Source organism: Hyla sarda, chromosome 2 (assembly GCF_029499605.1).
Source record: "Hyla sarda isolate aHylSar1 chromosome 2, aHylSar1.hap1, whole genome shotgun sequence".
NCBI lineage: Eukaryota > Metazoa > Chordata > Amphibia > Anura > Hylidae > Hyla > Hyla sarda.
The window spans coordinates 45,115,907-45,143,009 of NC_079190.1; the positions used below are offsets into that span (position 1 = coordinate 45,115,907).

At 44.6% G+C, this 27,103-nt stretch overlaps 1 protein-coding gene across 5 annotated transcripts in view; it reads left to right on the top strand.

The window, feature by feature from the left end:
• Positions 1 to 27,103, top strand: part of ZC3H12C (zinc finger CCCH-type containing 12C) — a 185,709-nt gene that overhangs the window by 126,216 nt on the left and 32,390 nt on the right. The window contains exon 1 of one of the 5 annotated variants that reach the window (XM_056561679.1): positions 263 to 310. The exons of 3 other annotated variants lie outside the window; for them this stretch is intronic. Coding sequence is in view for 1 of the 2 variants with exons in the window: in XM_056561673.1 (XP_056417648.1) it covers positions 10,872 to 10,895 (24 nt within the window). In the remaining variant the exon portion in view is untranslated. Of the gene's footprint in view, positions 1 to 262; positions 311 to 10,828; positions 10,896 to 27,103 lie in introns of those variants that run through there. One more of the 5 variants, XM_056561673.1, reaches the window with a different exon arrangement.

Sequence of the window (27,103 nt, forward strand, 5' to 3'; positions counted from 1 at the left end):
CACATGGGTATAATACACTCAGTTCAGTGTATCCTAAGGTTACAGTCACACATGCATATTTTGCGAGGAATTTTGTTGTAGATTTTTCACACCTGATTTTGCTACCCCGTGACTTCAAAGTACAGGAGGAGGGGGTTCCAGCCATATCCAGGAGTTCCTGCTCCTGTATGTTTATTCTGTAGCATGCTACTCCCATAATGTTATGCCATATTTCCTGCTTCTCTACAGCACTGAGCAGTGATGCATACACTGTATGCATCGCTGCTCGCTTCACATTCATCAGCTGTGTGGTGTGAAAGTACCATGGCCGGTGAGTTTACACTTACTGTAGTAAGCCACCCACTTTGTGTTCCTCAGGCCACGGTAGGGGGTGCAATGCTTGTCTTGCCCAGGACACTGGCAACCCACATTATGCCCCTATACACCATGGGGGAGATTTATCAAAACCCGTCCAGAGGAAAAGTTGCTGAGTTGCCCATAGCAACCAATCAGATTGCTTCTTACATTTTTTACCGGCCTTTTCAAAAATGAAAGAAGCGATCTGATTGGTTGCTATGGGCAACTCAGCAACTTTTCCATTGGACAGGTTTTGATAAATCTCCCCCCCATATCTATACAGTCCTAAATAAAACCACTATGCAGTCTGTCCTAAATAAAAACCAGTCCTAGGCCTCAATGCTAAATCTGTTATAGCCCCCAGTGTGCTACTTAGGACTAATATCTTCTTGGGTGGCAAAGGAGGTCTATCTACTCTGTAGACCAGTGGTCTTCAACCTGCGGACCTCCAGATGTTGCAAAACTACAACTCCCAGCATGCCCGAACAGCCGTTGGCTGTCCGGGCATGCTGGGAGTTGTAGTTTTGCAACATCTGGAGGTCCGCAGGTAGAGATGAGCGAACTTACAGTAAATTCGATTCGTCACGAACCTCTCCGCTCGGCAGTTGATGACTTATCCTGCGTAAATTAGTTCAGCTTTCATGTGCTCCGGTGGGCTGGAAAAGGTGGATACAGTCCTAGGAAAGAGTCTCCTAAGACTGTATCCACCTTTTCCAGCCCACGGGAGCACCTGAAAGCTGAACTAATTTATGCAGGAAAAGTCATCAACTGCCGAGCCGAGAAGTTCGTGACGAATCGAATTTACTGTAAGTTCGCTCATCTCTATCCGCAGGTTGAAGACCACTGCTATAGACTATAGCTCTATTGAAGTGGATAAGGCTATGTATATTCAAAGGAACATCCGTGCGGAATTCCACACCAGCAGAGTCCTATTGATTTTAATGGGATTCTGCTGCGCTGTTCTCATATCAGAATTTCCACGAGTCCGCAGAAAGAATGAACATGTCTATTCTTTCTGAGGACAACGCTCGGAAATGCATTGCCATCTATGAGATGGCACATTTCCCGAGCGGTCCTAGCGCCGGCATATTCTGCCGGGGCACCTCTGTCAGGGGCAATGTCCGCGCAGAGGTTTTCCATGTGGACACTGCCTGTGTGAAGATAGCCTATGATTGAGCTGCAGTACTACATCAGACCTGTGGACAGAAGTGGCGCAGTTTTTTTGCAAAAAGAGAAGTAACATTTTTAGAATCCTCTTCAGAACCTCTTCAACATTTCCTTTATATCAGTGTTTCCCAGCGACTGTGCCTCCATCTTTTGCAAAACTACAACTCCCAGCATGCCCAGAAAGCCAAACAGCTGTTTTTGCAACAGCTGGAGGCACACTTGCTGGAAAACACTGCTTTTACATTTCTTTTGTATTCACCTATAGCTCTCTTTTGCTTGGGGGTTCAACGAATTAAGACATGAGAAAGTACAAAAGTATTCATTACCTATAATAGTTGTTAAAAGTAGAGAAGACGTGGGATATAAATTAGGTAGATCTTCCCCATGCTTGTCCTGGCACCTGGTGCCCTCCTCGCCAGACCCACCACTACATTTCTTCTTTTTCCCCAAATAAGGGCTTTCGAATAGAGGGCATAATTGTACAATGTAATAGAGCAGCAGGAAATGTTAGCAGAATGTTTGGGTATATAGGGAGAGGTATTAGTAATAGAGAGAGGGAAGTGCTCATAAGTGTATAGGCAGAGGTATTAGCACTAGAGAGGAAAGTGCGCATTAGTGTATAGGGAGATGTATTAGCAGTAGAGAGGAAAGTGCTCATGGGTCTATAGGGAGATGTATTAGCAGTTGAGAGGAAAGTGCTCATGGGTGTATAGGGAGATGTATTAGCAGTAGAGGGGAAAGCGCTCATGGATGTATAGGGAGATATATTAACAGTAGAGAGGAAAGTGCTCATGGGTGCATAGGGAGATGTATTATCAGTAGAGAGGAAAGTGTTCATTGGTGTATAGGGAGATGTATTAGCAGTAGAGAGGAAAGTGCTCATGGGTGCATAGGGAGATGTATTAGCAGTAGAGAGGAAAGTGCTCATAGGTGTATAGGGAGATGTATTAGCAAAGAGAGGAAAGTGCTCATGGGTGTATAGGGAGCTGTATTAGCAGTAGAGAGGAAAGTGCCCATGGGTGTATAGGGAGAGGTATTAGCAGTAAAGAGGAAAGTGCTCATGGGTGTATAAAGAGATGCATTAGCAGTAGAGAGGAAAGTGCTGATGGGTGTATAGGAAGATGTATTAGCAGTAAAGAGGGAAGTGCTCATGGGTATATACTGTAGAGAGAGGTATTAGCAGTAGAAAGAGAAAAGTGCTCATGGGTGTATAGGGATAGGTATTAGTAGTAGAGAGAGAAGTGTTGAGGAGTGTATGGTAATAGGTATTAGCAGTAGAGAGAGAGAGGAAAGTGCTCATGGGTGTATAGGCAGAGATATTAGCAGTAGGAAGAGAGAAGTGCTCATGGGTGTTTCGGGAGAGGTATTAGCAGTAAAGAGGGAAGTGCTCATGGGTGTATAGGGAGAGGTTTTAGCAGTAAAGAGGGAAGTGTTCTTGGGTGTATAGGGAGAGATATTATCAGTAGAGAGGGAAGTGCTCATGCCACTGTACAGTACAACTGAAAAGACAAAAAGAAAGAGGAGCGCAATCCTAGTGTATTATCATAGTTAACAAAAAAAGGAAACTGGAGATCAGTTACGCTCACCAGAGCTGGTTATGCTCAGAGCAGAACATCTAAAAAACAACATGTCATCTGAGCGGCTCAGCAGCCTTGGAGCACCCGATCCTCCCAGGAAGTTGGCATTAGATTCAGTGATAAATAAAATTCTCCACTGTAGGTGCTTCTCCCATAAAATGGTGTTCTGTACTGCCCAGAGCTGAGGGAGGTGTGTTTGGCCAATCCCGGATGATCACACCCTATACACTTCTCCTTCAGAGATCTGCATAGAGCTGAGGGCAGGAGCAGACCCAGAATTCCATGGGGCGCATAGGTCAGATCTGGGTCCACTCCCGCTCTATGCAGATCTCTGAAGGAGAGGTGTGCAGAGTGTGATCATCCGGGATTGGCCAAACACACCCTCAGCTCTGGGCAGTGCAGAACACCATCTCATGGGAGAAGCGCCTACAGTGGAGAACTTTATTTATCACTGAATCTAATGCCACTGTACAGAACACTGATGAGACCTCATACAGAGACCGTCTCTCCAGAAGGATATAGATACTCTAGAAAGAGTTCAGAGAAGATACTAAACTAGTACATGGATTGCAGGATAAAACTTATCAGGAAAGGTTAAAAGACCTTAACATGTATAGAAGAAAGAAGAGACAGAGGGATATGATAGAGACTTTTATATACATGAAGGGAATCAACACGGTAAAGGAGGAGAGGAGATTTAATAGAAAAAAAACTAAAACAAGAGGACATAGATTTATATTACAGGGGCAAAGGTTTCTCTAGTAATATCAGGAAGTATTACATTACTGAGAGAGTAGTGGATGCATGGAATAGCCTTCCTACAGAAGTGGTCGCTGCAAATACAGTGAAGGAGTTTAAGCATGTATGGGATAGGCATAAGGCTCTCCTTCATATAAGATAGGGATAGGTATAAGGCTATCCTTCATATAAGATAGGGATAGGTATAAGGCTATCCTTCATATAAGATAGGGATAGGAATAAGGCTATCCTTCATATAAGATAGGGGTAGGCATAAGGCTATCCTTCATATAAGGCTTTCCTTCATATGAGATAGAGATAGGTATAAGGCTATCCTTCATATAAGATAGGGATAGGCATAAGGTTATCCTTCATATAAGATAGGGATAGACATAAAGCTATCCTTCAAATAAGATAGGGATAGGTATAAGGCTATCCTTCATATAAGATAGGGATAGACATAAGGCTATCCTTCATATAAGATAGACATAGGCATAAGGCTATCCTTCATATAAGATAGGGCTAGGTGTAAGGCTATCCTTCATATAAGGTAGGGATAGGTATAAGGTTATCCTTCATATAAGATAGGGATAGGTATAAGGCTATCCTTCATATAAGGTAGGGATAGGTATAAGGTTATCCTTCATATAAGATAGGGACAGGAATAAGGCTTTTCTTCATATGAGATAGAGATAGGTATAAGGCTATCCTTCATATAAGATAGGGATAGGCATAAGGTTATCCTTCATATAAGATAGGGATAGACATAAAGCTATCCTTCAAATAAGATAGGGATAGGTATAAGGCTATCCTTCATATAAGATAGGGATAGACATAAGGCTATCCTTCATATAAGATAGAGATATGCATAAGGCTATCCTTCATATAAGATAGGGCTAGGTATAAGGTTATCCTTCATATAAGATAGGGATAGGTATAAGGCTATCCTTCATATAAGATAGGGATAGGCATAAGGCTATCCTTCATATAAGATAGAGATAGGTATAAGGTTATCCTTCATATAAGATAGGGAGAGGAATAAGTTTATCTTTCATATAAGATAAGGATAGGCATAAGGCTATCCTTCATATAAGATAGGGATAGACATAAGGCTATCCTGCATATAATATAGAGATAGGTATAAGGCTTTCCTTCAGATAAGATAGAGATAGGTATAAAGCTTTCCTTCATATGAGATAGAGATAGGTATAAGGCTATCCTTAAAATAAGTGTGATAGCCTGGGGGATGTAGGGTATGGGGAGTGTAGCTGTGCGGTAGTTAAAGGGTGCTTGTTAGCCCTTGCTATTCGTGACGCCAGGGTGTGGGCTCCTCAGTAATGCTTGTCCTATCGCCACCCTTCCCAAGAGCGATAGGGAGGTAGAGAATAATAGAATGTCCACAACCAGAAAGTTTTCTGAAAACAGGTATAACTTTTACTGAAGGTTTTCTGCTAGCTTCAATAACGGAACAGTCTCTATGCATACAAGTGCTTTCTTTGGAGATTGACAAAGGTTAGGACTTTAGCAATTTAGAGTCTTTAAGTATTATGCGCTGTTCCACTGGATTTAGGGGATTAGTTGCGGTCCAGTAGTCATGCTAGCTTTAGCGGGGGTAGATTAGAACTCATGGTTTTGGTTCAGCTGAGGCCGGTAGGTTTATGAGGCCTAGCGTGTCTTTGAAAGTTGCGTAGATCCATCCTGCTAGTCCGGCATCCACGAGAACAGCAACCCAAGAGAGCGATAATTGGCTACAGCTCCCTTATATGGGCAGGGGCTGGACTAGTGCTAATTGGTCCATTACTGATGTCAATCACCATTACAAAGATTTGTGGGTAACACGTGACCCAAGGACCTCCTAAGGTCCTCCAACATACCATAGAGGAGATTATCATAGTCACATGACCAAAGGTCCTGAGACGCTAAACAAGGTAAGTACATATACATTATCCTAGATACATACTATTACAAAATATATATACATATATTAATATTAGACAATAAGACTTAAGAAGAGGCGACTAGGGGCTGTCCCACCTGAGGGACCCTACCTGAGCGTAGTTACTCTGACTTTGGGGACCTCTACACTAGGTACGGTATGTAATACGGTATCGGGCCACCACAAACCCCCTTACTTAAAATAAGTTGGCCTCGACGTCTGTCCGCTAAGACAGAGGGACGAAGTGAAGGTCGGGTAACAACATTAAAGGGGCTACTTAACATTTTCTTTTTTGTGTACATACATTTGTTTGGATAAACTCATGAACAGGATTGGTTGGTTCATGAATTTAGTAACAGGATGATATTATTCACATGAGATACATCCTACTTAACATTTTTTCCTAAGCTCACTAGACAATTTAAATCTCACTGTACATTTTTGCCATGCTAGCTACTTGTTTAGTACACTGGAAGTATATTGGCTTGCCTGAGGCTTTCTACCAATAAGACTGGCTACTAGGGTCTATTGGCTACATGCTCCTATCCCTAGAACACAACAGATAAACCTACCTAGGTTACCTTTTATTACATTTATTACTTTTAGCTCGCAAGAGCACCTACTGGCCAGGCAGGGCATCTCGCGCACGTAGGGGAGAGAAGAGAATTAGTGTACATAACAGTGGCAGGAATTGGAAAATAACATTAGCTACAATTGCCAAAGCATTTACTTGAGTGTGAGATATTTTTGCTGCTTGTTTGGTGTACTAAGTTTAAGTGAGGTAAGTACACTTAAATGATTATTTTGAGGTACTATGTGTTTATGTGAGAGGTCAGTCTTGATACCTTAGGGGCAGTTTTCCCTGAGTGGACCTTTGAGACAGGTGTGAGTGATGGGTGACAAAACTGTTATTCCTCAGAGGAGCTGAGAAAGCCACCTACTAGCAACTACTACAACACCTCTTATTTATATTTTTTTATGTACACATGTTCAATGCTAATTTTTCTGTGTACAATAACCATTTACATTTAGTTATACTAGCATAAACATTTATTAGACACTCCAACAGGGTTCAGGCGCATTCACCTGATAAGTGCAACTTTCGCGAAGAATGTCATGTTACTATTGAGGTACATACATGTAAACAAGCGTGCAAGGATCAGCAGTCCACCTGCACTAAGAGTCTAAACTTCACGGCTACCAGCTCTAGCCGGGCACACACTTACGAATCTCCTACCTCTAGGAGTCTCTTGGTCTAAGGACCAGGCACAAAAGCTTGATGGTTACGTTACAACTTGAACAGTCTTAGCACAGTCTTGCTAGGCACATTTTTTTAACTGTTGCAGGAAAAAGTCTGTGAAGACAACAAAAAACTTTAAGCAATATAAGTGTCACAGCTCAGATGAAACTCTTGCGATGTCGTCCTGCTCCTCACCTAGAGCCTCTACCCCTCTCAGAATCAAGAGCAGGCAAAGAGTTAATGTGGCTCTCCCATACAACATTAGCAAGGGTAGAGTGTGACACTGTAGGATTGAGGTTAACAGTTGGTGCTGGTTGATTCGGCCCCACCTCCTCGTCGGGAGTGGGCCGCAGCACATCCGTTGGTACCTGGTGTGCAGGCCAAACCTCCACGTCGGGAGTAAGCCTAGGTACTTTGGTTGGTACCCGCGGTCGAGGCCAAACCTCCTGGACAGGAGTAGGCCAGGGTACTTTGTTGCAGGTAGAAGAAAGTGGCTGCTGCTGTAGAGACTCCTCCTCCTTGGGTACGTACGTGGAAGCATCAGGAGCAGGCCATTTCAGCCTCAGCTGGAAAGGGTCCGCTTCCCAATCATCAGAAGGGAAATACTTGAAGGGCAACTGGGTTGGAGCAGCTGGTCTGGTGACTGCGGCCGCCCACTCTCCTCGCAGGCCCCGAACGGGGGTGTACTCCACTATCTCACCCACCTCCAGGGAATGGAACTTTTTGTGAAGATATGACCTCTGTACAGCTCGCCGGTTTACGAGGATGGTATAGCCGGTGTGGCAATCAATAAGGGTACCGTAACCTCTGACCTTGTCGAACTTGGCCACTGTTGCTCTGCGACGTTCCAAGGGCTTCTCCCCTTCTCTGGGATGATTCCTCTTGCAAATGAAGACTGTCTCCATCTCTTTGGTGTTCTCTTGGTAGCGGATCCTCTCCGCAAGAGGCAGATGCACATGCTTGGAGGCATAAAGTTTTCTATGTCGGGCCTTTAACTGTTCCATCAAGTCTGCTATTTCGGCCTCCTGATGGGCCCTTTCTTGTTGTGCCTTAGGAACTGATGGAAGGGGCTTCTCAGGCAGGGATTGAAGCACATCATGTATGTAATGAATGAAGTCAGGTTCATCCCCAAAAACCCACTGGGGCAATTTTGGGGAGCGCGGTCGTGCACTCTGCAAGGCGGACAAGGAGTATTTCTGGCTCAGGGCTGGTGGAGGAAGAGAAGGCAGCCTCTGATGGTGTACTCACAGAGGATTCCTCCGTCGGGATCTCAGCCCACGAACCCCAGTCGTCATCGGGCAGTGGGGGAAGATTGCAGGCCCCCTCTTCATCCAATGACAACCGCTGCAAACAGTCGGCAACATCATGGAACAGTTGGGCTGCGACCACCGCAACTTTCGGTTGTTCCGGTGCCATCTTGGGGCGCATGCCACGTTGAAAACTGCTCTCCGCCATGTCTGTATCTTCCGGCTCTCCTTTGTGCAGACTGAAGAGGTCGCTGTGCAGGGCTCCTTTTATAAAGGGCTTCGCCAAAATGGCTGCCGGCCGGAAGGACGTCATCGGTGCAGCCCGACTTCCTGTCCCCCCGGAAACAACAACTGTGCCTTTAAGTTCCCTTTCGGCTGCGATACACTTACTTGATAGCCACGCCCAGGGGCGGGTCGTGGCGCGCTTTTCTGGCAGCGAGTTAACTCTTGCATTGCTGACCGTACCAGAGGATCGTAGCATACATTCGCACATCACTTTACACATTTCTGCAGCCATAAAATTTTCGTCTCCCCCCTTACTTTTCACGTGTGCTCTCTGCACGTGGCACCATACGCAATTTTCCGTACACTTATATGGTGCTCCGTAACACATGGCTACAGTCTTTTATACAGGGGGAGTACACTTTACTTGGTGGCAACAGCTGGAGGCACGCACCTGTATCCTGTTTGTGATGCCAAAAAGCTATGTGATAGCCTGGGGGATGTAGGGTATGGGGAGTGTAGCTGTGCGGTAGTTAAAGGGTGCTTGTTAACCCTTGCTATTCGTGACGCCAGGGTGTGGGCTCCTCAGTAATGCTTGTCCTATCTCCACCCTTCCCAAGAGCGATAGGGAGGTAGAGAATAATAGAATGTCCACAACCGGAGAGTTTTCTGAAAACAGGTATAACTTTTACTGAAGGTTTTCTGCAAGCTTCAATAACGGAAAGTTGGGACTTTAGCAATTTAGAGTCTTTAAGTACTATGCGCTGTTCCACTGGATTTAGGGGATTAGTTGCGGTCCAGTAGTCATGCTAGCTTTAGCGGGGGTAGATTAGAACTCACGGTTTTGGTTCTGCTGAGGCCGGTAGGTTTTTGAGGCCTAGCGTGTCTTTGAAAGTTACGTAGATCCGTCCTGCTAGTCCGGCATCCATGAGAGCGGCAACCCAAGAGAGCGATAAGTGGCTACAGCTCCCTTATATGGGCAGGGGCTGGACTAGTGCTAATTGGTCCATTACTGATGTCAATCACCATTACAAAGATTTGTGGGTAACACGTGACCCAAGGACCTCCTAAGGTCCTCCAACATACCATAGAGGAGATTATCGTGGTCACATGACCGAAGGTCCTGCAACGCTAAACAAGGTAAGTACTAGACATTATTCTAGATATATACTATTACGAAATATATATACATATATTAATATTACACAATTAGACTTAAGAAGAGGCGACTAGGGGCTGTCCCACCTGAGGGACCCTACCTAAGCGTAGTTACTTTGACTTTGGGGACCTCTACACTAGGTACGGTATGTAATACGGTATCGGGCCCCCACCTAAGATAGGGATAGGCATAAGGCTATCCTTCATATAAGATAGGGATAGGTATAAGGCTATCCTTCATATAAGATAGGGATAGGTATAAGGCTATCATTCATATCAGATAGGGATAGGTATAAGGCTATCCTTCATATAAGATAAAGATATGCATAAGGCTTTCCTTCATATGAGAAAGAGATAGGTATAAGGCTTTCCTTCATATGAGAAAGAGATCGGTATAAGGATATCCTTCATATAAGATAGGGATAGGCATAAGGCTATCCTTCATATAAGATAGGAATAGACATAAGGTTATCCTAGGGATAGGCATAAGGCTATCCTTCATATAAGATAGGGATAGACATAAGGCTATCCTTCATATAAGATAGGGATAGACATAAGGTTATCCTTCATATAAGATAGGGATTGACATAAGGTTATCCTAAGGATAGACATAAGGCTATCCTTCATATAAGATAGGGACAGGGACTATTCATAGTATTCAGGATATTGGGCAGACTAGATGGAAGGAATGGTTCTTATCTGCCGACACATTCTATGTTTCTGTTTCTTTATGTTAATATTCCCCTTACTCCTGGTACATTTTTCGTCCGACCTTCTACAAATCCCAAACTTTTGCCACCAAATAATTTCCCCCTTTGTTTCGCCAATTCGGAAACAATGCGAGAACGTGAGGCCCGTCCAGAGCCAGGTGCTTTTTGTTGGCAGCTTGTTTGCTAATGACTCCGGCTCTCAGGGAGCAGCTGCCTTGCTGCCTCCTTTGTATGGGCCATTGTTGCAGCACGCCCCTTGTTAATGCACATGCTGCCCGGGGGCAGACCCTGGGAATGGAATCAACTTAGAAGCCTCCAAACCTGACACAGAGCGAGCGAAAGGTTTTTTTTTTTTTTTTTGCTTTGCATCTGCCTGGCCCAGTCATTGTGCGCCTGCTGTTCGCTCATTGGCTGCTTGTCTACTCGGTAATAGGTTCAGCAGATAGACTGCTCTCCCATCTGTCCCCTTCTTCATTGTTCGCACTGCCTGCCTGGGATCCTGGAGCTGACACTGTGTTAAGGACTTTGCTGCTAAAACCAATGTCTGTGTGTTCACCGGCTAAAGTGAGTACAGGAGCGGATTGGCGCGATAGAGGGAATAGTATGGATTTTACCATTTTTCGTTGTAATGTGCAATGTATGGTTGACATAGGGCTGCACGTAAACCTAGGGCAGTGCAAAAAAAAAAATGACGCAAAGAGTTAAATGACAACTTCGACTCTGCTGCATCTGTGTTTTGTCCTAGCGAACTTATTACTGGGAAACATTGTCTTCTTGGATCATTATGGATGTATGAACAATGCAATGGATAGTAAGGCTAAAAAAAAATAAAAAAGACATACGTCCATCTAGTTCAGCCTTTGACCCTATGTTGTTCCGCCTGGTACCCTATAGTGTTGATCTAGAGGAAGTAAGAAAAAAATATTATACAGTTTGCATTATCTTTTTGTATAGTTATGTATGTATGAACAATGCAATGTATAGTTACATAGTTGGTAAGGCTGAAAAAAATATATATATATATAGATACGTCTATACGGTTCAGCATATGACCCTATGTTGTTCCGCCTGGTACCCTGTAGTGTTGATCTAGAGGAAGTAAGAAAAAAAAATGTTAATACAGTTTGCATTATGTTTTTGTAGAGTTATTGTTGTATGGTTCCATAGTTGTAAGGCTGAAAAAAAAAAAAAAAAAAAATATATATATATATATATATGTGTCTATCCGGTTCAGCCTATGACCCTATGTTGTTCCTCCTGGTACCCTATAGTGTTGATCTAGAGGAAGTAAGAAATAAACTATAGATACAGTTTGCATATTTAGTCATATGTCTCGCCATTCTCTGTCTTGCAAGCTGTATTTGTAGACAGTAGTGCACTGTGCATTTATCCGCCATACGTGCTGCAATGTTTGGCTGTTTCCTTGTGGTCCTGAATCTTCCCCTAAAAACAGAGGGGAACTCAGGGCAGGTGCTGAAATCTGTCGGCCGTCCAGTAGTTTGCAGTGACAGCTGGAAAAACGATTTTGCATTTGTATACAGCAGTGCTTGCTAACCAGTGTGCCTCCAGCTGTTGCAAAACTACAACTCCCAGCCTTCGGCTGTCCGGGCATGCTGGGAGTTGTAGTTTTGCAACAGCTGGAGGCACTTTGGCTGGGAATGTTAAAAAAGGTTGCCAGGATTAGAAAAATACTGCTGTTTTTTATTTTTGCTTATTTTTTGTTTTAAAAAAAACGAAGGCTGTCCGGGCATGCTGGGAGTTGTAGTTTTGCAACAGCTGGAGGCACCCTGGTTGGTGATATCTAGTCAGGATCTGCAGTATGCGCGGTGTAAACACAAGGGAGTTGCCACAATGTTATTTTAGGTCTTATTCTCATAGCTGGGAGACGCAGCGATAAGCCTGAGCGCTTAGATTGCAAGCTCTGCGGCCGAGCTCTACTAATTGTTTATGTCATCGCGGCTGCTATTCTACTGCTGCTATACTACCGCTACTATACTACCGCTGCTATACTACCGCTGCTATACTACCGCTGCTATACTACCATTGCTATACTACCGCTGCTATACTACCACTGCTATACTACCATTGCTATACTACCGCTGCTATACTACTGTTGCTATACTACCTCTGCTATACTACCGCTGCTATACTACCATTGCTATACTACCGCTGCTATACTACCGCTGCTATACTACTGTTGCTATACTACCTCTGCTATACTACCGCTGCTATACTACCATTGCTATACTACCGCTGCTATACTACTGCTGCTATACTACCGCTTCTATACTACCATTGCTATAATACCGCTGCTATACTACCATTGCTATACTACCGCTGCTATACTACTGCTGCTATACTACCGCTTCTATACTACCATTGCTATAATACCGCTGCTATACTACCATTGCTATACTACCGCTGCTATACTACCGCTGCTATACTACCTCTGCTATACTACCGCTGCTATACTACCTCTGCTATACTACCGCTGCTATACTACCGCTGCTATACTACCTCTGCTATACTACCTCTGCTATACTACTGCTGCTATACTACCGCTGCTATACTACCTCTGCTATACTACCGCTGCTATACTACCGCTGCTATACTACCTCTGCTATACTACCTCTGCTATACTACTGCTGCTGCTATACTACCGCTGCTATACTACCTCTGCTATACTACCGCTGCTATACTACCGCTGCTATACTACCGCTGCTATACTACCGCTGCTATACTACCGCTGCTATCGCTGCTTTACTACCGTTGCTAGAGCTTCCATCCACATACCATCGACCGGCCAATGGCGTACGACCATCTGCATTTGGGGTGTAGTGCGAATGAGTTTGGCACAACTAACTAAGACAATGTGAGGTTCTCCGGTTAATGACAAACACAGCTCTGCTACATCTGTACATGTTGAGGGGGGGGGGGGGGGGGGGAGCAGCAGAGTGGGAGTTCCGCATGTGATGGTCAATGAAGCAACCCCCTTCACCACCCCCAACCCCCCCCCCCTTCATTCAGTGGCGCAGTATGATTTGTGTTAGGGAGCACGCCAAACCCTTCAGGGTCTATTGTGGATGAGCGGCGAAGAGGCAGGTGCACGAAGGGTTAACATAAAGGCAGCGCTCGTGCCACATGCCCCAAACCCCCCCCCCCCCCCCATTATTCCCGGCATATGCATTAGGCTATTGAAAAGTTTTTCAGGAGATGGGCAGACCACCAGTTGCCGATCTCCTGCAGCTCCAGTAGACATCTGTTGCCTCGGAGTATTAACCAATCTGTTCAATGGGACATCTCTTTTCTCTTTGTGGAGCTGGAGGTTAGAGCAGACAACGGCGTCGAGTGCTACACAATGGGCATCAAATAGGGGGAATCCAGCGCCACCGCTTATTATTACATATTCATTCTATTCCCCCGCGTTGTCTATCAAAGCGGAATAGAAAAAATTCAGGGAATTAATTATTTTATATTATATATTTTTTATTCATAAATTTGATCGCTTCATTCTTGGGAATTGTGGAAAATCAGCGCAAACTTAACATGGACATATACCTCAGATTTTTATATATATACATATATATGTATAGATAGAGATATATATATATATATATATATATATATATATATATATATATTTTTTTTTTTTTTTTTTAATATATATTATAAAAAAAAGAAGGTTGCATCAGCTCTCTTGGTCAAAAAATGGAGGCTGTTAGCGAACTTTGTGATCGAAACATGTCCCCCATCCACCACACAGAGGTGGCCTCACTTCGGATGGGACCGCTCAATACCACTCACCTCTGCTGGGCATATGGCCTCTGACTGGGTGACATGCAGGATCTGCTATCAATATATATATATATATATATATATATATATATATATATATATATATATATATATATATAGTGGTCCCTCAACATACGATGGTAATCCGTTCCAAATGGACCATCGTTTGTTGAAACCATCGTATGTTGAGGGATCCGTGCAATGTAAAGTATAGAACAGTGGTCTACAACCTGCGGACCTCCAGATGTTGCAAAACTACAACACCCAGCATGCCCGGACAGCCAACGGCTGTCCGGGCATGCTGGGAGTTGTAGTTTTGCAACATCTGTAGGTCCACAGGTTGATGACCACTGGTATTGGAGGTTATACTCATGTGTCCCCGCCGCTCCGGACCGTCACCGCTCGTCACCGCTGCCCTGGATGTCGCCTTCCATCGCTGTCGCCGCGTCCCCGGGATGTCCCCGACGCTCCGGCAAGGCCTCTGCTTCCCCGGCATCCTCGCTCTCCGTCCCCGCCATCACGTCGCTCCGCACGCCGCTCCGCACGCCGCTCCTATTGGATGACATGATGACGACGATAGAGAGCGCCGACGATGCAGGGGATCCAGAAGAGGACGTGCCGGAGCCCCGAGGACAGGTAAGTGATCGTCACCGGACCACACGGGGCACCGTAAGCGGCTATCCGGTGGCAGCTGAAGCAGTCTGCGCTGCCGGATAGCCGTTTATGCGATGGCCCCGACATACAAAAGCATCGTATGTTGATGCTGCCTTCAACATGCGATGGCCTCTGAGAGACCATCGTATGTTGAAATGATCGTATGTCGGGGCCATCGTAGGTCGGGGGGGTCACTATGTATATATATATATATATATATATATATATATATATATATATATATACATATAGCACACTCACTCATAAATCCACTACTGAAAAGTAAAGTGAATAACATCTGGTGATCTCACTGAAGGAGTACGGCTACTTTCACACTAAAAGTTGCACCGTTTTAAAGACCCGTTCTAATGTCCCGTTAAGAAAACCCTTAAAAAATGTTCGTTAAATTGCCGTTACAAAATCCCATTCAAGTCTATGGGATTTTTACATTATCCGTATCACCCGTTATAGCCCGTTATGAATTACGGACATTATTTGTGATGGGAGAAATATTAGTGCATGTAACTTTTTTCTCCCGTCACAAATAACGTCCATTATTGATAACGGGCTATAACGTGTGATACGGATAATGTAAAAATCCCATAGACTTGAATGGGATTTTGTAACGGCCGTTTAAGGTTTTTCTTAACGGGACATAATAACGGGTCTTTAAGGCGGAGCAGCTTATAGTGTGAATGGAGCCTAAGATACATTCGGCAGTCAGTGGTTTTTAAGTTGATGTCCTGGAGGCAGGAAAATGGACAAGCGTCAGGATCTGTGCAAGTTTGACAAGAGCCACATTGTGAGGATTAGACGACTGGGTCAGAGCATCTCCTCTACGACGGGTCATGTGGGGTGTTCCCGGTAGGCTGTGGTTAGTACCTACCAAAGGTGATCCAAGGAAGGAGAATCCATGAACCAAGCGTGCGGTTCTGAACTAGCATTTCCTGTGAGCAGTAAAATAATGATAATCCAAATCATGAAGTCTAGACTGCCTCCAAAAAGGCATGGACTCTGGGAAAATATCCAATATTCATTATGGACTGTCCAGGAATTTACAGATGGTTGGCAACACTGACTGGAGAAGCGATGGCACCATGGAAAGAAGACAAGCTGGGTGATACTCTGGACAATGTTCTGCTGGGAGACCATGGGTCCTGGCATCGTGTGGATGTAAAATTGTCTCTCCCTTCATGGCATTGGCCTCTGTCAGTGGAATAATTCCCGAGTCGCACTACGTAAACTGTTCAGAAATGGATTGAGGAACACGATAAAGAGTTTACCTGGCCGCCAAAGATCTTAATCCTATGGTGGATCTGTGGGATGTGCTGGAAATTAAGTCCGATCCATTGAGGCCGCACCTTACAACTTACATGACTTAAAGGGGTATTCCATGAAAAAAAAAAATTTTTTTTTTCAGATCAACTGGCTCTAGAAAGTTAAACAGATGTGTAAATTACTTTCTATTAAATTTTTTTAATCCTTCCAGTACTTATCAGCTTCTGAAGTTGAGTTGTTCTTTTCTGTCCGGACCACAGTGCTCTCTGCTGACACCTATGCCTGTCTCAGGAACTGTCCTGAGCAGGAGCAAATCCCCATAGTAAACCTCTCCTGCTCTGGACAGTTCCTGAGACAGATAGAGGTGTCAGTAGAGAGCACCGTGGTCAGACAGAAAATAACTACTCAACTTCTTCAGCTGATACGTACTAGAAGGATTAATATTTTTTAATAGAAGTAATTTAAAAATCTGTTTAACTTTCTGGAGCCAGTTTATATGAACAAAAAAAATGTTTTTTTCATGGAATACCCCTTTAAAAGATCTGCTGCTAGTAGTATCTTGGTGCCATATACTACAGGACACCTTCAGAGGTCTTGAAGTCCAGGCTTCGTGAGTTGTTTTTGTGTCACATGGGGGATTAATGTTATGGATCATTCATATATATACATATATATATATATATATATATATATATATATATATATATATATACACACACACACTAAGGGGTTGTCTTCATGTGAACCCCCTTAAAAGAAAACTCCAAGAAAAACTCATACACTGTGTTATGCCAAGTGCCATCTCCTTGTAGTGTTTTTTTAAGTGCCTGGGTCGTGCACCATTCCCTTCAGGCCCTGCTCTTGGCATAACGCAATGCATTCGTTTTGGTCAGGGTGTGCCTTTACAGAATGATAACTTATGTAAATTGTTTGGAATGCCTGAAAATCTGGTTCTGTGCAAAACTAGGAATAATTTAAAGGGGTACTCTGGTGCCAGAAAGTTAAACAGATTTGTAAATGATTCTTTACCCTTCCACTACTTTTAAGCAGCTGTATGCTACAGAGGAAATCCTTTTCTTTTTGAATTTCTTTTTTGTCTTGTCCACAGTGCTCTCTGCTAACACAGCTGTCCATGTCAGGGACTGGACAGTTCATGATACGGGCATCAGGTGTCAGCAGAGAGCACTGTGGACAAGACAAAAAAGAAATTCAAAAAGAAAAGAATTTCCTCTGTAGCATACAGCTCCTAAAAAGTACTGGAAGGGTAAAGATTTTTTAATAGAAGTCATTTACAAATCTGTTTAACTTTCTGGCACCAGTTGATTAAATATATATATATATGTTTTTCACCGGAGTACCCCTTTAAGGGTCTATTCAAATGGCAGAATTCCGCCTCATATTAAAGCCCATAGACGTCTATGGGCTTCCGCACTCCCATTCACACTTCTGAATTCCCGCTTGCGGAATCTCATATTAAAGCCCATAAACTTCTATGGGATTCCACACTCCCATTCAAACTTCTGAATTCCTACTTGCGGAATTGTGAATGGGAGTGCAGAATTCCATAGAAGTCTATGGGCTTTAATATGAGATTCCGCAAGCGGGAATTCAGAAGTGTGAATGGGAGTGCGGAATCCCATAGAAGTCTATGGGCTTTAATATGAGGCAGAATTCCGCATGTGGGAATTCAGAAGTGTAAATGGGAGTGCAGAATCCCATAGAAGTCTATGGGCTTTAATTTGAGGTGGAATTCGGCTAGCGCAAATTCTGCCATGTGAATAGTCCCTATTGCTGTTCCTTGGTCAGAGGCCAAGTGGAAGGCAAAGGTGGCCCTGAACTAGAGTTCCGCCTGCCTAGACTTTCCTTGGCCTTGGTGAGAGAAATGTTCTGATTTCTACTTGTCCAAGCATCAGTAACAAAACATACCTCTCAGGGCTCAAATCCTGCAGGAACTCATGGGAACTGAGTTCCTGCACTTTTTCCACAGCAGGAACGCAGTTCCTATTAGTAGGAGTCCTTCAGGACACGCCCTTAAAGGGTAATCTGCCCCTAGACATCTTTTCCCCTATCCAACGGATAGAGGATAAGATGTCTGATCGCAGGTGTCCTGCCACTGGGGACCCCCGCGAACTCGGCTGCAGCACCCCAGACATTCGGTGCCCAGAGCAAACTTCGCTCAGTGCCGAATGACTGGCGAAAGGGGGCAGAGGCTCCTGATGTCACTGCCATGCCCCCTCAATGCCCCCTCAATCACCTCAAGTCTATTGGAGGGCGGCCTTCAGCGCGTCACCCAACACTCTAAACGAACGCCGGGTGCAGCAGGGAGATCAGACATCTTATCCCCTATCCTTTGGATAATGGATAAGATGTCTAGGGGCGGAGTACCCCTTTAAGTGAAAATCTTGGGTGAGTTCCCCCACTTTTTTCCCCAGGACTTGACCCCTGATACCTCTGCTGAACAGCCAACGCGTGCCCATGTGCTGGGTAATGGGACTTGGTATCACACCCCAATAAATATGCAGTACAAACAATAACTTCTGGATGGGTTTTGAGTCGTGAGTCATCACAGTAAAGTACGCAATGATCTTGAGCTGTCAAACTTTTCATATTATGGGACATTCTTGGAATTGCGTAGCTTAAATGATATTCTGTAATAGCTTTTATGTAGCACTTGACAAGCACATCACTCGGAAAATGATACCACCGCAATAATAACAAATGATGGAATTAGCATGAACTTTGCCCAGAAATATTGCCTACTTATATATTTATTTGGGATATAAAGATAATATTGGTGGATTGGCCTAGACATCCACTATAGCTATGTCAGGAATGAAGAGGCCGTCTAGTTTGATCTCAGAATAATCCTGAAATTTAATTGGTCCCTTACTGGGTCTGAGAGTATTGTGGAGGATTTGTTACAAAATATGTGTCCCCTTAATTATGCTAACTTATGTTTTACCCGTCAGAATATACTTGGTAGCGGAATACCCCTTCACATGCCTGTGTTTCTCTAACATGTCCTGCCACAATCCAGAGAATACAAAGGGTCACTGCTGTTTCAAACAACTTCCGTTTGTGTCATAGCCTATAAGATTGTAAACATATTTGTAACTCAGTCATTTACCAAAAAAAAAACTCTTCACCCCAAAAAAGACCTCTAAAGACTAGGTGATTTTTTTCCCCTGAAACTGCTGTCCCCTGCCTGTTGTTAGGGGAGTTCCATCTGTAGCAGAAGAGGGGCCAAGATAGAACACAGAATGTGGGGGCAGGGCTACGCTTGTGCTGTATGCAGGAGAGAACATGCACTGTATGTATGCAAGCTAAGCCTGTCTGCCTTCTCCAAAGGGACTGTGCTGTGCCTGAAAGGTAAAATTAAAGGAGATGTCCAGCGCAGACTTTTTCTATTCAGTCCTGCCCGTTCTGCAAAAAAAGACAAAACAAACTTTCACTTACCTCCATATGTTGCCCCAGAGCACCACAACAGCTGATCGGTCGGCCGGGCTGTTTACTTCCTACTTCCTTTAGCCCGTTACGTCACACAGTGCTTCAGCTTATCACAGGCCGAGGCAGGACATCGCTGCGGCCGGTGATAGGCTGAAGCTCCGTGTGAGGTACCGGGCTAAAGGAAGTAGGAAGCAGACTTCCGGTCGACCGATCAGCTGTTGCAGAGCTCTGGGGCAACATATGGAGGTAAGTGAAAGTATGTTTTGTCTTTTTTTGCAGGCAGGACAGAATAGAAAAAGTCTGCGCCAGACATCTACTTTAAAGCCTCCACCTTATTTCTGACCACCTATAAAGTTCTGGGAAGCTGTCCTTGTGTACCTTGTAATCATCAGCAGCATTGTTCATTGCTGAGACTAGGGCTGCTTTAGTGCTAAAACCTCTGCCTTGTTAATTCCGTTACACCTTTCCATTTAGCTTTTCATCATAATTATCAGCAGCAGTAGTTCACTGCTTAGTACAGGGATGCTTTTGTTATGTGAGCTCTTCCATTCCATGATGATGTTGCTGGTTTCCTTTCTGCTCAACAGCTCCTTGGAAAGCCAGTGCATCAATAACCCCTTCCACCTTCCGCACATGCCATCTATAGTACTGTTTTTACTTATTCCATTACAGTTTCAGTCTATTCAGTCCACTGCAGCACTTTCTCCAGCACTATGTCACGGTATAGCAGAGAGGGAGAGAGGGGTAACTGCTGTCTTGTGATTAGCTAGAGAATAAGGGTAAAGGAAGTCCAGGTGTAAGTGCTGCTGGCAAAGCCAAGTTCTGGTCCCACCTCCTGAAATGAGAAGGATTAATAGCTGTTCACCATGAAGGGGACTCTCAATAACAGCAATGAAACTCTGAAGGGTTAAACATGTAATCGGGATAATTTTTAATTTTTTTTTTATGTTGCTGGGACTGCTATAAAAAAAAACCTTGGTCCGCCAGTGTTACCCCTTTGACATTTTCGAGCTCCCTGCTTGTTACTCTGCTTGCCAGTACCTAGAGGGACTCACCTCAGCAGTGATGGTCTGCTCAGCCAATCACTGACTGAGGCGGGACACTACTGCAGTTAATGATTGGCTGTAGAGGCTTACTGCAGAGACTAGTCCGGAAGCAAGCAGAGTGGCAAGCAGAGAGCCAGAAGACATCACATGAAGAGCCCTGGTGGACCGAGGTAGGGGAGTAGGATTTTTTTCCCATATGCCCAAGACGATGCAGCTTCAATACAATAGTTATTTCCAGTCACAGTTCTGTCATAATTTTAGACTGGTGTTTTAAACATTCTGATGTTTTGTATGGTTTAAAAACAAGGGATGGACTGATCATTTGGTTATTATGGTAGAAGCCCAAACTTAAGGGGTTTCCAGGATTAGAAAAACATGTCCATGGGCCATATCTGGTATTGCAGCTCAGTGCTATTAAAGTAAATTAAACTGAGCTGTAATACCACGCAAAACCTGAGAACAGCTGTGGTGCTGTTTATAGAAGAAAGAAGTCATGTGTTTCCAATCCTGGAAATCCCTTTAAAGGTTTTCCAGACAGCTCCTGCCCATTTGCAGAAGCCGGAGATGGTTGGAAAAGCCTAAAGCTTCTGAAGCTGGGAAGTTCCACATTTTGTGTAGCTCCCATTGACTGTAATGGAAGGTACGCAAACAGCCTAGTCCTACAAGCTCCTAGAGTTACGTAAACAGTGTAGCTCGTGGGGCTTCACCTGTTGCGCAACTTCCATTAAAGTCAATAGAAGCTATGCAAATTGGGTAACTTCTGTGTTTTGTCCACTTTTGGCTTTTCCGGCCACCTTAGGCCGTTACAAATGGGCAGGAGATGGCAAACCCGGAAGTGCAAAGATGGGACAACCCCTTTAGTGTTTAGTATTAAGACAAACGAAGAAAACATTTCCACTGATACATTTTTCTCCAATGTAACTTATGAAGCCAAAACAAGTGTATCCCGGTTATAGTGGTTGTAAGGGGCCCGCGGTCCCAGGAAATCTAGATCTTTCTTAAACACATATTTGTTGGATGGATTGTATCGATCTGGCAATGCTATCTAGTTCCATGAAGCCAGAAAATGAATAGGCTGTGTGCACTGGAGGGTTATCAGACACATATGGGAGCACATAAGGGGGGCCATTATTTTGACTTTTGTTACTTGGAGCAGCTTGATCCAGCCATAAAATCTTAAGAAAGACTGAGAGCTGTTCCAAGTTGTTGCGTTAATTTGGGTTCATCTGGAGTTTACCTTGAAGGGGAAGAAGCATTGTGAGGTGACAACCCCCATGTGAAATAAGGGACCGGTCACTGGAAATCCAAAACATATGGAATCCCTACAGATGGCCAATGCCCAGTTAGGGGATATTGATTTTTTGATGAATGCAGCCACTATGGAGATAACATGTGAATTTTTACAGAGCATTTCAACAAATAAGTGTAATCTTGGAAGACCACAAACCAAAAAGTATTAGACTTATGAGGTTGGGTTTCCACTTGTGTAATATATATACAAAAAAATGCAAAAAAAAAATACATATGGGCAAAAAACACCACAGCAAGATATCAGCTGAGAGTCAATAGGAAATATTAAACTCCAAAATAGTGTTTTTTCCCCCTCTTTATTGTCAATTTTTGTCTCAGTGCCAAGAAAAATGCAATGTGAGTTTAATTTTGTCTTTTTTTTATGGCATAATTTTTCCCTCATTTCTTAAATAGTAAAATCCTTAGGTCACATGATAAATGAATCATGCCAATGCCAAGACTAAAACAGGTTTTTTTTTAGGTAAAAAAAAAAACTGCATGTTATGGGGGCAGATACAAGGGCCATTTAGAATAACCCAGAGGGAGTATTTGACAATTTATATTTATATATGTGTGATGTCCCAGTACGGGATGAGGTGGCTCCGTCTTCCTGCCTGTCAGGCAGAGTCCCTGCATGTCCCCAGGGCTCCCCTGCAGTATACCCCCATTATGTATATAGGTTTGCCTCATTTAATGTACTGTTGCTTTAATGTTTGTACCACATGATTGTTACCCAGAGGGCTCCAGTAACCAGATGACCCCCCAAGTGACCTATGGACTCCTTGCACAGCCCCCTATATAACCAGGGGAGGGGCTGCAATCTCTCTCTTCTGCTGTATACTGAGGTCCGGTGCAGTCGTCTCAGTGTCTGTGTACAAAGCATTGGAGGCCTCAAGCCTAAAGTCCTGCAGCCACAAGTCGGTCATCAGTAAGTCAAGTCATCTTATTGTCAGTCACCATCTCTGTCAAGTCAAGTCCATCTGTAGTCACCGTGGCCTTCACTAAAGTCAGTCTAACTACTGCAAGTCCCAGCAAGCCTGTGAGGTCCCACTGTGTCTCTGGTCACCTCCCTGGGATATTTGGCTGTACAGTAAAGACTATATCACCTGTCTTGCCTCAGTAAAGCTGCCGTTATCTTAATCTGGCGTTGGTGTCTTCATTGCCCCTGCCTAACCCAGGATCAGCGGTATTACCTTCGGGTGGTTAAGGCTAAACCACGCCCTGGCGTCACGACAAGAAGAGGTTAATACCATCTGCCCCCTGGGCCATAACATCTGCCCTGCATCTACCCTGCACCTCACACCCCGACACCACAACTTTTTGGCGTCCTACGAGCATGAAATGGGTGTTCGCCATTTAGCACAGGCCACAAGTCCTCCCCCTACTCTGAACTGTGTCAGAGACTGTCTGTAATAGTCGCAAACCGTTGCGACAGAATCTGCGCCAGAAAAGTGTACAGGACTATTGTCCTTGTAATGTGCTCTCACCGTGGCACTTGTGAAATAGAGGGGGAGGTGAAGAGAACTTTGCTGACTGCTGTTAGGAAATCTGTGAAAGTTATAACCACAATGTGCATAATTTGAACTGAAACTATATTAAGCTGTTTCGCTGTTCCGCTGTGCCGATACCTAAAAGGGTTAAGATGGTGTCTGAGAAGCATGCGAAAATGTCCTGCGTTGGTCAACGTCCCGCCCCTAGGCATGGAAGTCATGTCGCTGTGTCCATGCTGAAGTGGAACTATAAAGATCCGCCTCTTGTTGCAAGGGGACCGGAAGTCAGCACTGCACTGATGACGTCCTTCCGGCCAGCAGCCATTTTACTGAAGCCCGTTATGAAAGAGACCATGCGCTCAGTACTCCTCAGTTTGCCAGAAGTCTCGGGGTCCCAGGGGGTCCCTGGCCGAAATACTGACTGACTTATCGGAAGTGAGTACCCATGGCTGATGCCACTTTTTCTACCCCTCCTTCCACCCCTAGTCCTGAGCAAACCCCCCAGGTCCAGAAGTCTGTAGAGTCTACTGCACGTCCGCAGTAACCACCCCTACCCAGATGGTTATTTGGCGATTAGCCTAACTTGATCCGGTACATGAGGGAGCATCTTCTTCCCTTGCCAGGAAAGTCCCTTTCCCCAGTTCCTCCGGCCCAGTCCAAAAGAGCCAAAAGAGAAGCTGAGGTGGCTGCAATTGTGGAGGAACTGAGGGCCCAGAGGATGGAGATATATGGGCCGAGGCAGCTGCCGTACGAGGTGCAACAGGAGCAGCAGCAAGATACCAAGAAGTTGGAGGCCTTGTATATCCGAAAGCTAGAGCATCCCCGAGAGGGTGAGCCACCCCTGGAGCGTCGTTGTGCAACTGTTATAAAGTTTGACAAGGTGAGGGGGTCTGGCACCCTTATGGACTGCCAACACAGGGGCACCATTCTAGGGAACAGGAGGGCATTACAAAGAGACTGACCATCCATCCCCCAGTGGCGCAAGCTGCTGCGGTACAAGTAGTAGTTATGGTGAGCCCCACCATCACCAAATCCCGGTTGTCCCAAGTCTCTTGGAACACACATGTGAACCCCATGGAGGGGACCCAGTCTCGCGGTCCTAGGTTTTTGTTACAACCTAGGAAGCAAACCGACCGGTGAGGCTGGGATGGAAAGATGCCATATTAAGAGGAGCATTTTGTTAACTAACTTTACCATTGTGGTCGACAAGACTAACTAATGTTTGTGTGCGAGAACACTCTTATTGTTACAGGTTACAAGCAACGTTTAAGTACAGAGCCTGACGAACTTGTTAAGATGGTTAAAGTTGTAACCAATCTCATAAGCGTTGTGCCCGGCTCCTAGCCGAGATTCTCTAAAACGAACTCTTTAATGTATCTGGACTGTAAAGCGGTACATGGACACCTGTGTATATATTGCCATAGTAATATATTTTTTGCTCACTATTCTGTACGAGTGAATATTTGTGTTCCTGTTCTATAATTGTTAGAGTATAATGTAATAAAATGTATATAATCTATTGTACATGAAAGTTATAGTGTACAGTATTTTCTTGGTGTTTGGCAGCTCTTTATGGGAGGTATCCTGATCTATTCAGGAGAGACGACATTTCCACCTCACCGCCAGCACCATGTATAGTGAAGCAAAATAGTCTTAAAAGTTTATAAGTCTTCAGAGCGTGTATGGACATTATACAAGAACTTTTTATTTTCATTGGTCATACTAAGGTTCAGCCTGGAAATGGATGTTAAGAGCAATGCTCCAGGACTGCATGCGGCCCCTGTGGCCATTTCGCTCCTCCGCCCTCACAGACTGGACGTTGAGGGTGACTTTATTCAAGTGAGGGAGTTTGTGATGTCCCAGTATGGGATGATGTGGCCCCATACTGTCCTCCTGCCCTGTCAGGAAGAGTCCTTGCATGTCCCCAGGGCTCCCCTGCAGCATACCCCCATTATGTATATAGGTTTGCCTCATTTAATGTACTGTTGCTTTAATGTTTGTACCACATGATTGTTACCCAGAGGGCTCCAGTGACCAGGTGACCCCCAAGTGACCTATGGGCTCCTTGCACAGCCCCCTATATAACCAGGGGAGGGGCTGCAATCTCTCTCTTCTGCTGTATGCTGAGGTCCAGTGCAGTCATCTAAGCGTGTGAGTCCAGAGCATTGGAGGCCTCAAGCCTAAAGTCCTGCAGCCCCAAGTCGGTCATCAGTAAGTCAAGTCATCTTATTGTTGGTCACCATCTCTAGCAGTCACCGTGGCCTGCACTAAAGTCAGTCTAACTACTGCAAGTACCAGCAAGCCTGGGACTTGCAGTAGTTAGTGTAATCTGCCCTTGGTCCATAACATCACACCCCAACACCACATATGACCCTGCAATAAGTATTTAAATAGAAAACAAAAAAGTAAGTCAGGTGATATTGACAAATTAAGAGATGTCCGACCACTGGGACCAACCCCCCTCCCGCCCTCCTGAAAGGGACCCTGTCCCGCTCAGTCAGGGGCACGTGTAGTCTACCTGTAGATGGCATGCGCTCCTGACTGAGTGGGATGGGGTCCCGTTCAGGAAATCGCAGGGGGGGGCAGTGGTCAGACCTCCTGCGATCAGCTACTTATTCCCTATCCTGTGGATAGGGGATAAGTTTATTTTGGCTGCAGTATCCCTTTAAGCTATGAGAGAAGGTATGTCTTGATCTATGTCCTTGTATTAGGTCATCCTAACATTAAAATGTTGAATTAACATGAACATATTTAGTAAAGAATGCTTTAGTCTTAAGATGCTTCTTCAAGAGCCATTGCTTAAAGCTACTCTGCTCCAACCCAAAATCTTTACTAGCACCCACCTGCCATTTACAATACTTGTGCCTTCTTAGAGTAGGTAGCACCTTCTTACAGTAAGTAGCAGAGGAGCCTTTGTACAAGTGACAGAGCCTGAGCTTAGACCTATAAAGTTGTCAGGCTTTATAAAAATTCAGACTCAAGGCCTGAGATCCTTGGAAAAGGCTCTCACTGCGAAACGTTGTATTGTTGTCTATTGGTGCAATAAATCTTTAGCACTATTTTCACCGGACCTCTGGACTTGTGCTGTGCCTATTTCTTGTGACTTTTTTTACTGTTCCAGCCCAGGCAGGCAGGCTGGCCGGACACCCGCACAGTATATGCGGTGGTCAAGGGCTAACTCTCCAGTTTGGATTTAGTATTACTAGTAAGTTTGTTATATCTCCCCTGCTATCTCTTTTCTACCTTAAAGGAGTACTCCATTGCTCAGCGTTTGGAACAAACTGTTCCGCACTGGAGCCGGTGCCAGGAGCTTGTGACGTCATAGCCCGCCCTCTCATGATGTCATGCCCCACCCCTCAATGCAAGTCTATGGGAGGGGGCGTCACGCCCCCTCCCATAGACTTGCATTGAGGGGGTGGGGTGTGACATCATGAGGGGCGGGGCTATGATGTCACGAGCTTCCCATGCCAGCTCCAGTGTTTGGAACAGTTTGTTCCAAACACTGAGCAATGTAGTACCCCTTTAACGTTCTTCTTGGTTCTCCATTCATCTGCAGTAGAGGCAGAGATCATATTCGGTGTAAAATCTCAATATTCCCTAATCTCTCCCATTCTACATGTTTAGGGTAGAGACAGCAGAATAGATGTAAAAATGCAGGTACAGTACAAAGTTGTATGAGGTCATGTCCTATTAGTTAATATTGTGTGTGTGTGTGTGTGTTTTTTTTGTGTGTTTGTGTGTGTGTGTGTGTTTTTGTGTGTTTTCGTGTGTG